The sequence below is a fragment of the Castanea sativa genome, chromosome 1 (assembly GCF_040712315.1).
Source record: "Castanea sativa cultivar Marrone di Chiusa Pesio chromosome 1, ASM4071231v1".
Lineage (NCBI taxonomy): Eukaryota > Viridiplantae > Streptophyta > Magnoliopsida > Fagales > Fagaceae > Castanea > Castanea sativa.
The window spans coordinates 73,007,539-73,023,515 of NC_134013.1; the positions used below are offsets into that span (position 1 = coordinate 73,007,539).

A 15,977-nucleotide genomic window follows, 5' to 3' on the forward strand; every position below is an offset into this window, starting at 1 on the left:
TAATTTCCAATCCATTTTACGGCAAAGCATTGAGAAGCAGGTCTAGCCCGTTTAAGTAAGAATATGAATAAATAAAATCTGACTGCAACAAGCTACACAAAGGCAATAGTAAAAGTAACATAAGAACAAGTTTACTAATCCTGAATTAAACAAAACAAGAGCCAAAATGTTATTCATCTAATCTTACGCAGGAAGAAAAAATAAGCATTGAATCCGACTTCCATTAGTTACCCATAATTGTACTCAAAAGTACAAAATAAAAAGTTAATTGGCCCATATAAATGTTTCAATATCCTTCTCAAAATCGGTACTATCTTCCAATAATATTTACCCTCAAACTTTCACAGTTTCTTTCCCTAAGAAACTTTGGCAATGAAATTGCTCCAGCATTGATGAACCCCAAATATATGAGCCTACTTTGATTGAGCTTGCAAGAAGTTAAAATTTGTACATATCACACACAAAAGATTTACCATTGGTACTTGGCAGCAACAAGCACCTCCTCATAATTTTGAGCAGCATTGTCCCAACTTAGGTCTTGCATCATCCCTCGTCTCTGGAGTCCTTCCCAACTTTGCTTGTACTCTCGGTAAGTTAATAAGCAGTTTCCTAATGCATGTATTAGCTTATTTGCTTCAGCGCTATCAAATGTCCACCCAAGCCCTGACTCATCAAATGGATTGAAAGGTTGCACAGTATCTCTCAGTCCACCAACAGCATGCACAACTGGAACTGTCCCATAGCTCATAGCATATAATTGGTTCAGTCCACAAGGCTCAAATCTTGACGGCATGAGCAAAATGTCTGCGCCAGCAGTTATACGGTGTGCTGTCTTAACAGAAAAACCAACCCAGCCCCTGATTTTTCCTTGGTGTTGGTTTTCAAACTGCCTGAGCATCTGCTCCAGGTCAGGTCTGCCAGTGCCCAACATGATTAGTTGCACGTCCTGACCCATCATCCATGGAATTGCCTCAGCTATTAGATCAACACCTTTCTGATGATCCAGTCTCCCAATGAAACCGATCACAGGGACATCCTCACGAATGGGCAGACCAAGCTCCTTCTGTAAGGCTGCCTTGCACTGAGGCTTTCCAGTCTTAAGTGTTTCAAGAGAGTAGTTTGTGTAACCATCTGATGTCAAGAAAACATCATATTGTGGGTTCCAATCTTTCACGTCAATTCCATTCACAATGCCCCTCAATTTCCAGTCGTTTTCATTTATGATCCCATGCAAACCCCAACCGCCTTCAGAAGTTTTAAGCTCCCAGGCATATCCATGACTAACGGTAATCACACGGTCTGCTGTCTTTAAACCAGCTGCAAAGATATTTAAGTGATCACCTCCTACAGGATCATACAATCTAAAAAGGTCCAAGTAGTGTTCTGGAAGACCGAGATAGGTGAAATCAGCAACAGGGCCCCGACCCTAGATAAAACACACAATTCAAATTGGTAATTAGTTCCAATTTACCATCTATAAAGTGTAATATGGGTATTAGAAATATGTTCAAAGCTTACAATACGGGTATAAGAATACTACACATTTATCAGTAATATCACAAGGACGCAGCTTGAGGACGCAAAATATTGAGTCACCTTTCTATTTTAATAAGTACTTTGGCTCCATTGTCTGCAATCTACCCACTCTATGAGATCAACTTTTGACTCTTGATTTAGTCATAAGTTGATTTAGACATAATGGCTCAACTTATATAAGATGACTAAACTTCCTTAATTTTTCACTAAGTATAAACCTTAAGTATAGTTCCTTATGAGCAATACATTAGGTTTCCTGATTAAATTCCAACACATGACTGCATTGACCAATAAAGTACAAAACAATGTTATCTTTTCCAAGGACAATTAAATTCATAATTCATTGTAGCTATGTGTTTGAATTTTATTGGAGAACCTAATGTACTGCACTTAGGAAACTGTACTTAAGTTTTTACCCTTTCACTAAATGTCATGAGATATTTCTTTTTCAATGGGATTCTGAATAGCTCTAACAAGATTAGCCAAGCATTCAACTGTTCTACAGCCTATGTTTCAAGGGGAAACATGTAGTGGTCCTTGGCTCAAGTATACAATAATCTGGACAACTATTTTTTTTTTATAAGTGATAATCTGGACAACTATTGTCTAATATATACATCAGCAATGATACGATCTGCTATTACACAATTTTAAGGGTATTGAAGTCATTTGAAACTTAATCATTAGCCATATTGAAGGAATACAACTTATGATTTGGCCTGTCTGCTCAAAAAACATAATGCATTTTTATCAAGGTAGTATTTCCAATAACCGCTATTGAAGTAGAACATACAAGCATTAAAAACTATTTTGAAACAGATAAATGCAAGTTCCTAGACTAAAATGTTGTATATGAAGGTACAAACCAAGGGAAGTTGATAAAGCCTGATGTCCATACCATGTGCCATATCCACCCAATAGCAACTAGCTGTCTAAAACCTTTTCTTTTCTTTTCTTTTTTTTTTTTTTTTGGTTCTTTTGTTAATTTCTTGATTTCACTACTCAATGTTAAATTGAATTTTAGTCAAGCAGATTTTTCAAGGGCTGGACATTTTTCCACAACTTACAAATACTTTGGCATAAATAAGTGCCATTTCAGGCAATGTGGCCTCAGTGATTACCAACAACAAAAAAAAAAAAATTTGGATTTGTGAAAACCACCGAAAGCAAATTGTTGACATTCCAAGTCATCAACTAACAATTAAAATGTGTTGTATGGACAATAAGGTCAAACTGTTCAATCTAAATACTATAAAAAAAAATTAAAAAATAAAAAGTTTTCAGCTTTCTTCAAAGTACAAAAATTGTATAGGGTAATTACACCAAACGAATTATATTGAATCGAACAGAGAACAAACCTGGTGAGCTATGTTATGAATTACAAGGACGGACCTTGTGTAGTGCATTAAACCATTATCCCGATAGTATGCCTTCAGATACACTGGCAACAATGCTGTATGCCAGTCATTGGCAATGAAAACCAAATTTCCATCTCCATAGCAAACACCACCACATGGAACAACCCAAGGGACCTGATAATCACCAAAATTTCTACTTTATACAAACAGACAACTTTCTACCAGAACGCAACTCTAACAGGCTGGCTATTGACATATAAATAAAGCCACCCTCGTTTGCAAGAGAAATGCATTAGCATTCACTTTTGGTAGTGTTTATGTCAATTATCCATATTTTATCTTTGACCCAACATTATAAACAACATTCTACGTAATTATGATGTAAAATAGAAAATTGCAAGAATTCTGTCATGAAGAGCATATATGTTGCTTACAACAGAGTACCCACGGTGTGAATGACTGCAACAGGGTAGCACTGTAGTTTCTAGCAATTATCCCCAACACATGCAGATATTGAGTCTAACTGCCATATCAAATCAGTTTGACATGGCAAAACCGAGCAGATAATAGACCCATCGCAAGACAAATATTATAGATATGATAAGTTGAAAATTTTGTTTTTTTTGCTTCCAATGTGATGTGGATGGTAGTGTGAACATAGAATAATTTAATTTTCTGAAATAACATCTGGTGCTTATAGGTATCTCTATTATGTGCATAATGAGTTTTTTTTTTTTTTTTTTTTGTAATTACAAGTGGGGGAGAGGGGCAGTGCATAATTAAGATATGCTATGCAATGAGTTCAACAAGCTAGAATTCACGCAACTTAATGCGGAATTAAAAAATTCCATAAATCATTCATTTGAGGGTTTGTCTGAAAGGACTGAAACTATACCTCAACAGCTGCCTTGCAAAATAGTATCATGCGTTTTAAAATATCCTGCAATGTGGGAAAACCAGACACAATTAGAACTCATAATTTTATAAATGATAATATATATATATATATATATATATATATATATATAGAGAGAGAGAGAGAGAGAGAGAGAGTAAATTATGTATGCACCAGATTGAAATTCACACATTAAAATTGCATACATATTGTGTAATGTAAATTTCAAATAAGGTAACTATTGCACTAGGCCTGGCACACTCACCAGACAGACAGGGCCCTTTTGGACCCACCCCTGGGGATTAAATTGCGGATACATGACCCCACCCATTAGAACCATGTATCAAGTAATCCAGGGGCACACTCTATCGTGTTAAAGAAAGAAATACAAGAACCTTTTTTATGAGATCATAAACACAAGTTTGGTTGTAGAGTTGGATGACAAATCTATATAACAATATGGAAGTAAGGAAGTAAAAAGTACAAACCATCTAATATAGATTATTCGAAGTCTAATTAGCCCATCACTGAACTATGATCACCAATTCACCATCCCCCTAAGAATAATTGAAGCAAAACTATAAGAACAATATCATACCGCATGATTTCCTCCATATATATTATGTTCCAAATGGCGAAACAGAGAACTTTCAATGAAAACAAAGTCCACACCATCGATATAGGCCTGGAAGTAACATACTTCTATATCCTGCAAGCTCAAAAATTTGTTGCACCATGACAAAAATAATTTTGTCACTCTAATAGGAAATAAATTTCAGCTCAACATTTCAGCTGGTGCATACCTGGCCATCCACCACATACCTCTTCCGAACTCCTGTATCTTGGGGTTCAACATAATTCCCATACCGAGGTGCTACTACCTAAGCAAAAAAGAAACAACAAAAGAAAAAATATATGGTACAACTCATGCATTTGCAATCAAACCAATAAACTCATGGGTTTTTAATGGCCTTGTTTACTATTGAGGAAATTAAGGAAAAAGAAAGTGGGATATTTATTTCAAGTTGCAAATCAGAGTCTTCAGTTGACTGCAATGCAGTACTCCCATTTTCAGTTAACTATTTAAAAGGAATAACCAATTTACCATAACACGATGTCCACGCCGAGCCAAAGCCTTTGGCAAAGCACCAGCAACATCTCCAAGCCCACCTATGAGAACTCATAAATCAGCCTTTGGGGCACATACTAAAGGTTTACAAAAAGACACAGTGAGAGAGAAGTTTTCATTATGGAAATGCCCCCGCTCCCCCCCCCCCCCACCAAAAAAAAAAAAAACCAAATGTGCAATTAAATGAGGCTCATTACAAAGCTGATAATGTAACAAGAGAACTAGGGGACTTGGACTTGCATCAGTAAGAAACAATCTATTCAAGTCAATTTCAAGTTTTCAACTTATAAAATGGATGAGTTCCAGCATGTGACACCTATCCAGTAACCAAACCTATTATATTAATGTTATTTGGCCCCAGATCGACCTGTAAGAGAGGCTGGGTGACCAGGTAAAAATAGATAGACTGATTGTTCGATCACTTAAACCAGGCAATGATCAATAATTTATATTACAAATAATCAAATAACACATTACATGTCATGCATAACAATGCATGACAATAACATATTAGCAAAAATCTGTGGAAATATATGTTACCTCATTCAAAATTTAGGCTGCATTAACTACTAAAATGAATTCAAAGACTAACAAGTTAGCCCTGAGTAATCAGCATAATAAATTTCCCATTAAGAGACACTTAATGACGGAAATAAATTCCCAGTAAGAGACGCTTAATGACAAATTAATCAAGCCACTCATTAACCAATTCCATCAACAGGCTGATCTACGGTTTCTAACTATGCTTGTATATTTCTAATATCTAATCCACATCTATTTCAATTTTTTGAAACAAGAAATACAATTATAATATACAATTACATGAAAACTTCATGAATACAAAAATGACACTTTGTCTGTCTATTAAGATATAGATATGAACAATAGATTAGTTAAGAATTGTGCAAAAGGGTTTCTGAAAAAATATCCAATTAGATTTTTTTTTTCAATTCATTTGTTCTTTGGATAACCATTTCAAAAGATTATTTGTAATGTTCAACAGAACCCAGAGAAACTTTTCTCAATAAACAATCTGGCTAGGAAGATCTTTGCACAATACCTGTTTTAGACCATGGAGCACATTCTGCTGCTACCAATATAACATTCATAACATTGGCCCCAGCTAAAGGAGGGGGTTTGACTTCTTCAATTGCTGGATCATTTGCTTCACCATCCACCTCTGCTAAACTTGTTTTGTTGAAAATTTCATGCTTTTCATCTATTATGCTGGAACTTTCAGAGGGACTAGAAAGAAAGGAAGGCAGCCCATCTGACCAAACTTTTTCTGAATTAGTTTCTTTTAAATGATTGGTGGAGTCAACATCAGAGGATGTTTTTCTTAGAGGTGCCACTTCTTCAGATTCCTTCTTAACTTCATTAAAATCTCTACTAATATCTGAAGGTAGCGTTTCCAGCTCCTCGTCTACAGTCAAACGGGCATAGTTGTTGGAAGGAATGCCACTATTATGGTCATCAACAGATTTATCACTAGCTGAAGCAAGATCCGGATTTGGAGAAGAGTTTCCCCTTCCTTCATAAGAAACTTTGTCATCCTCTTGATTTATAATACTATCTTTTATAGATGAAACCAGATTCCTTCTTTCAGCAATCTGAAAGTAGTTGCATTGGAGCATTCAATTTTTTAGATACTAAAAATTGTAATAATTAGCAGGGACTAGAGGAAGCACCATTTGAAACGGATAGTATAAATCCAGGTAAGATCATGCGTACAAATCCCATATGTAGCTAAGAGTTACAACTCCTACAGTTGTTGTAATGGTTTCAAATAATGCCAAATGTGATGAATATCAGCCAATACATATAAGTTTGCATACATGCAACTTGAAAGTTGAAACCAATACCATTTTGACTAACCTCCTAGCATTAGGAAACTTCACACGTACTAAGAGCAAGTTTTTCCAAAGTATTTCATACCTTTGAATGTATACACGTACTTTTTGCTATTGTAAAACATTCCAACAATTGCCCTTTTTTCTGTGAGAGAGAGAGAGAGATAGGTAGTTGGGGATCTAAGGTTATATCTTGCATATATTTACTAATACAAAACATTTTATCTTAGAAGAATAAATTCTAAATTAAAATGTTACGGAATTTGGACTATGATGGGAATCAGTTGTGATGCCTAGGCGAGTACCAGATATAATTTCTAGTTGGAATTGGCTGCGTGGTAAGATGATGTATTCTGGTATTTGGGGGGCCTGCTCCCTCATGCTTGATGTGGACTGTTTGAAGGGAAAGGAATCTGCGTAATTTTGAAGGACAAGAATGATTGATTATTCAACTCAAATCCAGCTGTGCAATCCCTTTTTGAGTGGGAGCATGTTTATTCCTCTGTTGCTGGTGTAGACTTAGACATACTAGCATTTCTGCAGAGTTTGTATTTTGCTTAATTTCTTTTTGCTTTCTTTTCCTTTGAGTGTCCTTAGTATAATCCATGTATACTTGGGCCCTGGCCTCTTTCTTTTTCAACAAAGAACTTATTTCGTATTGATCCCAAAATAAATATAAATAAAACTCTTAGAAGACTAAGAAGAGCATTTAGAGTTTCAACAATTTCTTATACAATGTAAGAGCATGTTTCTAACAACATGCTTTCTCTAAATGATTTTCAAAATGCATTGGTATTCGTGATTTAAAGTTCTCCCAAATTCTTTTTTTGATAAGTTAAAAGTTCTCCCAAAGGTTTCTTCTAGCAGCAAAAGGACGAATGAATTGGCTTTGAAAAGGTAACTACAGACACGAGTTAAACAACTATAATTCTCAGAAGTTCAAAAAATAAAATGAGGGGCAGATTTTGTCCGAACAGTTGAGGCAATACCACAACACCCCAAGACAACAACTTAATGAAATGACCGCTTCAAGTCTGCAATAATGCAAGTGCAGATAATTGGATCCTATACCAGAAGAGTGATCCACTAACTTACTTGACTAGTGACTAACTTTTATAATCTTTTTGGAACTCAATTTAATTATTTATAGACCCATACATTAGCACAAAAGCTTTTAAAAGCAAATGTTGCTTTTTTACTTTCCCAAAACAAGAACAGTGTATGCAAAATCTGAACCAAATGTCATGTGGCACAGTAAGACCCTAAAAGGCTAAAAGCCCTTTTATTGAGCGTAATATATAAGTATATAACCCATTTTGTAAATACAAAATCAACCTCAATACCAAAAGAGACTAAAATCCCAGAATCAAAAACTTAAAGCAAGATAAACAATCAATCTCTATACCTGTTGAAGTAGGTCCCTTTGCATAGCAAGAACCTTTTTGCTCTTTTCGATTGTGGCCTGAAGAGCATCGTCCACTTCATTGCTATCATCCTCACTTTCCGCAAAGCCCTTGGCTTTCACCTTCGGAAGCGTAAGTCTCCATTGCTGTCCTCTACCGCTTCCACATATCAGTCTATCACAGCTCAAAGAGAAACCAGCATAATCAAGCGGCTTTCTGGGGCGGTACACGAAAAAAGAGGACCTGGGTGTGCGATGATTTACACTGTGAAGAAGCACAGGGCTCTCAGACTTCGTCTCAATGGTGAAAGGAAGTGACCCGGCTGATGCCATTCAACTGTTCGACGTTTGGCCTCTGAGAAAACTAGCTAAAGCTCATGCGATCAACAACGAGGTAGTGAAGATTTAGTGGAAAACGAGGCAGACCCAGTTGAGGAAACTGAGAGAGGAACAAAACCCAGTTGCGGATTTGGGAACTGAGAGTAGTACAAGTTTCCCTCAAGTGGACAATGATCGAAATCTATAAGTAATAGAAGAGAAAGCTAGTGAAGCTGATGAGAATGATTGAAGAGCTAAGAACATGTGTCAGTAGGACAAAGAAAGGAACAGGAAAATCATTTCGAAGGGTTGTTGGATTGGGTCCCATAGAATAAGGAATCATGGAGGGGTTTTTTGCGGCTCAAATTCGCTGAGATTTTGGGAACCATTTAGAACAGTTTTATTAAACTTTGTCGCATAGTTGATGCTATCAGCTCTGCCACACATCGTTTCTAGAATGGAACTGTCTCTGCCCAGAACGTGGATTTGTGGGGCCAGCTATTTTGAAGCTTCGAGGCCTAGAAATTAAAAATTTTTTTGGGGGAGAAATTAGAAATTTTTTTAACCACCAAATTGTTTAATTGAATTGTAATACTGACTTCTTTGTTTCTTCTTTCACTTGTGTGAATTTAAAACGTGGAGACCCTCCGGCCAGGTCACTGATTTTGACAGCTTTTCTGTGTTTGATCTTAATCTTTACATAATTTTTTATATATAAATTTTAATATAAAAATTGTTATAACTTGTAAATTTTTTTGTGGGGCCAGCTATTTTGAGGCTTCGAGGCCTTGAAAAAAAATTAGAAATTAGAAGTTTTCTATTTTTTTTTTTTTCTTTTGGGGGAGAAATTAGAAATTTTTAACCACCAAATTGTTTAATTGAATTGTAATAGTGGCTTCTTTGTTTCTGATTTCACTTGTGTGAATTTAAAACGTGGAGACCTCTCCGGCCAGGTCACTGATTTTGACAGCCTTTCTGTGTTTGATCTTAATCTTCACATAATTTTTTTATATATAAAATTTGTTACAACTTGTAAATTTTTTATAAGCAACTCAGATCTCTTATTTAATTATTAGAGATTTTACCAGTTGAACTAGACTCAGAAATACATGTACTTATATTTTAATCAATTATCCGAATATTTTTGTTGTACATCGATTAAACAAAAAGGCCCATCAACTTCAACTCAGAAAAAGAAAAAAATTGATAAAAAGATTTTTTTTTTCCCAAATTTATTGAGTCTTTTCTCCCCCTTTTTATCATAAAAAAAAAAACATTTGGAAAAATTGTCCTGCCAATACTATTGGTGTTATTGAAATAGTGTTATTACTTTTAAAATAAAAATACTTTTCCACAAAGTCATTTTCCATGAATTTAAAAAGTGTAGGGTCAGAAGGATCAAAAAAAGAAAAAAAAATTCACAAAGATTCGAGGTTGTTTAGTAAAACTGTTTAAGGATTATTGTTCAATATAATGTACAAATTTTAGTTTACAAAGTGATATGAAAACATGTATAAAGAGCTCATAATGCAAAAAAATTGTTTGTTACTATATTTCTAATAACGTCTTGTCAAAAGTGAAAAAGCATAATTGTGTGTTTGGTATGTGCGTGTATGTTTTTTTTTTTTTAAGTGATAACATGTAGTCTAATAAGTGGGATCTATAGTTAACAATGTTATTTGAATTTGAAAATTGGAAACAGGAGTTTTTTAAATTCGGTGTTTAAACATCCTAAAATAAGAAGTGTAACAAAAACACTCCTAAAAAAAAAAAACTCTTACCAAACGCTTTGTTTTTTTTTTTTTGACTCGCAGTTCTCACTATTTAAATACTGAAAACTGTTGTTTGAATTACCTTACCAAATAGGCCTACTTGTATTTCTCAAGAGCATTTTCCCTTCAAAACTTTTTATTGTTTATGATAGACCATTTTGATATTCTTTTCTCCTTCTCTTTGTGTTATTATTTAAGATGCATCAAAAATTTGTAATTATCATATCTCTTCTCGTAATTATCAAATTCAAATATTCTATATATATATATATATAGTAAAAATTCGATGAGTAGTTTAATCTCTTTTTTTTCCTTTATACCCAGGACACATCATAGTATTCCGATAATATGATGGATCAAGGTTGAGACCTCAAATTTTACATCATCCCTAGGCTAATGTCTAATGAGCCCATCACCTGAATACTACTGTGGGGTTCTATGATGTGTTTTATTGGCTTATAAATAATGTTAGTCATATTGTATACAATGAAAAAAAAAATGATAGTGAAAATAGATAAATTTGTTATTAGTAATAAACAAAATATAACACAAAATTTAGACGAAAATATCACAAATGAGCAAGAAATTCACCAAAAAGAGTTAAAAGATAATGAAATTATACAATTGCAAGATAACAATGATGTTTAATTTTGCAATACAACAAATCATGATAATGAACTTCAAAATAATTTAGAAGAAAATGAAAATAATGATGAAAATGTCACAAATGAACAAGTTCACCATAATGATGTTTAACTAGAAGAAAATGAAAATAATAATGACATGTTGAATGATATTCCTTCAAATATTTATAATCCAGGTAATTGGAAAAATATTGACACAAAATTAAGAGATTTATTAGTAGATTTATTAAGAGCTTTATTATTATCGATTGAAAATGAGATGTTAGAAGAACTTGAATACAAAAATTTAATTAGTCAATTTGCATCTCAAAAGGCAAGAAAAATATATTCTAAATGAATAATATTATAATATAAAAATATTAAATAAACATTAATTTAATTAATATATAGGTATAAAAAATGCCTAATTTTTAGTTTTCGCCTTAGGCCACAAAATGTCTGGGGCTGCCCTGCCTCTGCAATTTGTAATGCCCATAGAATTGCAGCTAATCATGCATAGGATCACATATTTCATAAACTTTAGCCCAGCCTTTAATGACCTCTCAGCCGAAACTTTCTTCAACACAAGAAATTCTCTTTTATTCATCTCAAGTTTTAAGTCGTTCATTTCACTAAGTTCTAGTATCACAGAATTCTTAATTGATAACAAATAGAATTCATTCGAGCAGAAGTTTAAATACTCAGAATCCTTTTGTGAGCTAACATCACTAATAGCTTTACAAAAGTGAAATATATATATTTTTTTAAATACAATTTTCTAGATAGGTAGATAGTGGAGGAGGGAGGCAGGAGTTTGAACCTTAAACATAGAGCACAATAAATAATGTCATTACCGCTAAGTTATTACTTGAACTCCTATAATAGCGGAACTTTGCGTTATAGTAATTAAAATCTTTTCTTCCTCAAACAATATATTTTGTGTACCAATTTATAGAAGGCATAGTGAAAAGGTTTATCATTAAGAAACTTGTAGTTCAATGGCATTACCTAACTCTTTTCATGGAAATAATCTTGTTTCTTTATATTATTATTATTATTATTATTATTATTATTATTACTTTGAGAAGATTGTTTCTTTACATTAGATTACATTAGGAGAACAAATGTCATCATAATACATCTCAAAATAATTTCAAAAGCCATAAATGTGAAATTCCATAAGTTTGCTCTTGGTTGTCCATTATATACTTTCTTTGTCTTTGATTTCACGTTATATTCGAGATTTTTATATGATAAAAAAAATAAAAAAATTACTGAACGATAGTTTGCAGCAAATTAACTCCTAAAACTAAGTTGGATTTCATTTACAGCAAATAATCAAGATGGAAACAAGGGACCAGTGCAAGCCCTTATAATTATCCCTTCTTTGAACTCTATGTTGTCAATCTTCTCTTTGCACCACTGGAGTTGGGAAGTGGTAACCAGAGGCATTTGGAGCACCCTTGACACAAGCTTCATATCTATCATTGTACACAAAATCTCCATTTTTTGTGACTCTTTGGGAGGGTTCACTACTTTCTTGAACCAACATCTCTTCTTTCCTTGTAAATGTTTCAACCACAGTTCCTTCTTTGAAAAAATTAACAATTTTGGTTAGTTCCACTAAATTTGTAGCAATACTTAGAAAAGAAATATCGTAAAGAGTCTTGTTGCCCAATAACATTATCTAGTCTCCCTTATGTGGAGAACCTGAATTTAAATGCTCCCAGACTTATTAGAGAACAAAATCTCTTAATCTGACATGAATGCATTAAAGCTATATGAATAAACATTACTTGAATTGTACCTTTTGAAGTCTCTTAGTGAGATCAGCTAATAGATGCAAACTTCTTGGGTCTTCCACAGGTGGATTAATCCCTAATGAGCAGCTGAATTTCCACCAAGACTTCCTATTGTCTGTTTCCAAAAACTCCCAAAAAGCCTGTATGCATTGCTCTATGACCTTCAACACTTCTTTTATATTCAAGGTTTCCGCCTTCACTTCTTCCTTTACCACATCTAAAAAGCCTTGAAGAACCATAATGATATTCATATAAGACAAAATGAGAGAGAGAGAGAGAGAGACTAACAAATATATCCATTGATGTCTTGTAAAAGTTAATGATTAGTTCTTTTTATTTTTTAAATGTGCGGATAAATATATAATAGCCAATTTGGAAAGAGCAATTTTAAAATGCAATGAGTTAAAATAATTGTATGCATTGTTCTGTTTTTCAACAAAAAATATATTTAAAAAAAAATTGAGTGCACACTGGGCAAGATGACGAGGTTCTAAACAATAACATAGACTGGATTTGCTCTCAAACAATATTAGAGTTCCATGTTCACATCATGTTTATTCAAAAAGAAAGTAATCTTTTAAGATCTCGGTCTATTGGGACATATATTGTAGATACCCTTCTTAGCAAAGGAACAAAACTTAGTGATTAAAGTTTCATAGCAAAAGAACAAATCTTAGAGATTAAAGAACTCATTTATTTAGTTTTCAAAAAAAAACGATGGATTTTTGTCGTTGGTCCGGTGGATAAACACCAATAAGTTTAATACTTGATCACATGAAGTTTTGAAATTAGACTACATGCTTAAAATAAGCCTATTTGCTGCGTTAACATGATGCACATCTAGTTTAGGATGGAAAGATAGAGAAAATCAAAAGATACCTAAAACCTCTGGAACTTGGAGAAGACTTTTGAGAGAAAATCTCCCTTGAACATAATTGCAAACCCTTTTCCCTCCACACCTTTCATCTTCCATGAATCTCTCTAGCAGTACTAAAAACTTTTGGAATTCTCCTGCCACATTGGAGTGCAAGATGCAATTTTGAGAGCTAGAACTTGCATAAGACTTCACTTTTTTGTATTGATGATGGAGAGCTTCCCAGGACAAGCATGACTGAGCCACATAAACCATTTCAAAGTCACTTTCTAGGCTTCTTAACAGCCTTTTTCTGGCCTTTGTGCTACATGGGATATGCGAGACTGAGAAATCCACTTGCTCAATTCTTTCTAATGAGTTAGGTGATTCCAATTGCTTGTTCAAGATTGTATCTAACATAACCATGTATACAAAGTCAAGAAAATAATCACTTCTAGCAACATATATATAGTACTAAAATATTTATTTAGTTAAGATGCAGTTTGTGAACATGAACATCTTCTTTATTTCTAAATTAACAATTGAATAAACACCTAATCCCACAACGCTCCCCCTGTTTATACATGAACTGCTTAAATTGTTTCATGTGCTCTAGGGTTCTAGTGTACAAATTGTCCTTGACTATACCATTGGTATGTTATGATGTGCAAATGACATGGCATAGAAGATGTTGCATGTTAATTTGATGAATGAACATGAAAAATTTTGCTGTGACATGACATATAATATGATGAATGAAAACCTACTTATTCCACATGTTCTGTCGTAATTCAGTATGTCAAACCATCTCATTCTTTCAGCGTAATTTTTGTAAAATGTATCAGATTCTTCCTTGTCACGTCCATTAGTTACTTCTCTTGCTATGACTGGGGAATTGGAGTCACAATTTGATGACCAATGCTCATTCATGTCTAAATATGTGGCTGGTAAATCAGAGCTAGAAGAGGAACTCATACAGTCACTAGAATTTACTTCTTCCACTGATAAATTGAAGCTACAAATGGATGACAAATGCTCATTGATACTTGTATCTTCATCGGGATCAAACATTGTTTCTTCTGATCTTTCATCCACATGAAGAATTGAATCTTCATAGTCATTCTTTACTTCTAATTTGTACATCTGAATGTTGTATATTGTCAGCTTGCACGGTGTAGTTGCAAGGCTGGAACACATATATGAATCAAAATTTTGATTTTGACTGAAACCCTGTAGAGTTTCAAAATACTCATCCTCTTCTGCTACTTCTGCAGTGTTCAATCTAGTGAATGGGAAAAAGTCAGAGAGACCACTTCTAGAAAGTATAAAATTACATAAACCAAGAAAAGAAGTTATAAGAGGAAGAATGACTATTAATAAAAGCCATTCCCTTAGCAATTGGAGCCACAGGAAGATCTGGCAAATAAAAAGAACAAAGGGATTGATAAAAAAACTCAAGCAAAACCATTTTCGAAATCCATCTGGGATGATTACAGATTCAATAATGAACCAACAGGATATAAGAAAAGCCATTATCAGACTAACTTCTTCATGAGTTCTACCTACTCATTTGGAAATGTCTAGTCCTAAAGGTAGTGTGTATTGGACCTATTGGTATGATTCCTTGATTCTATATATAAGTTTGAGGAGTTGTTATCGATGAAACATCCAGGAAAGATAATCTTTGGAAATTTGTTATCCAATAAACTAACAATAGCCGTTAGTAGGTCACATGAGAGAATAATAGTTTTATAATCTTTTCACTTTTCTATCAAGAAAAACAAAACTTGACTTAGAATATACCTTTTAAATTTCATGACTAATCTTTTCGTTGATATTTTAACAATTTTATACTCCCATGCTTACTCGGATCCTATCCAACTCCAAAGTCATTCACTAATACATTTTTTTTTCTTTGGTCAGAATTCTCTAGTGGATTTGAAAATTAATATATTTGTACAAAACTTGATTATCATCATTAATTAGAATGATATCGATTTTTTTTCTTTTGGCTTACAACGAGTTCGGAAGTGGGGATTCTAGTCTAAGTTCTCACAAGAATAACCATAAATACTATTGAGCCACAAGGCTATTGGCATATCGAATCAGACCTTGATTATATTCTGCATGGCAAGTGATATCAACTTGGGCTCTCCCCAAAATTTCAGGAACAAGCTGTACATGGATTGTCCTAAAATAATGTTAGGAAGGAGTTGTTTTATTGTTTACTGTTATTAACCAATTTGGGAAAATATGAGGGATATAAATGATGATCTTTCTTTAATGATTTCCTTAGTTGTTAATAAAGTACATGAAAGTTTGAGTTTTACCAATACTGAAGACGGGTGAACAAATTTTTGCAATTATGAAAAAAGCAATGGCAAACAACCGGCCGGGACCAATACATAATTTTTGGATGGTGCTACGTCATGACTCATA

At 33.7% G+C, this 15,977-nt stretch overlaps 2 protein-coding genes across 3 annotated transcripts; both read right to left on the reverse strand.

The window, feature by feature from the left end:
- Positions 1-201: 201 nt before the first annotated feature.
- Positions 202-8,757, reverse strand: LOC142611794 (granule-bound starch synthase 2, chloroplastic/amyloplastic). The gene is made up of 8 exons (XM_075783940.1): positions 8,174-8,757; positions 5,979-6,528; positions 4,895-4,959; positions 4,593-4,670; positions 4,388-4,498; positions 3,790-3,834; positions 2,895-3,068; positions 202-1,426 (listed from the first exon to the last, which is right to left on the reverse strand). The coding sequence occupies exons 1-8, from the start codon at positions 8,501-8,503 to the stop codon at positions 470-472; spliced, it is 2,310 nt and encodes a 769-aa protein (XP_075640055.1). The 5' UTR covers positions 8,504-8,757; the 3' UTR covers positions 202-469.
- Positions 8,758-11,956: 3,199 nt separating this feature from the next.
- Positions 11,957-15,230, reverse strand: LOC142621718 (uncharacterized). 2 transcript variants are annotated; one of them, XM_075795068.1, is made up of 4 exons: positions 14,306-15,230; positions 13,565-13,951; positions 12,691-12,911; positions 11,957-12,470 (listed from the first exon to the last, which is right to left on the reverse strand). In XM_075795068.1, the coding sequence occupies exons 1-4, from the start codon at positions 15,069-15,071 to the stop codon at positions 12,222-12,224; spliced, it is 1,623 nt and encodes a 540-aa protein (XP_075651183.1). In that variant the 5' UTR covers positions 15,072-15,230; the 3' UTR covers positions 11,957-12,221. The 2 variants fall into 2 exon arrangements, with proteins under 2 accessions (XP_075651183.1, XP_075651182.1); XM_075795067.1 differs by having other exon boundaries at positions 11,959-12,473; positions 14,306-15,227.
- Positions 15,231-15,977: the final 747 nt, after the last annotated feature.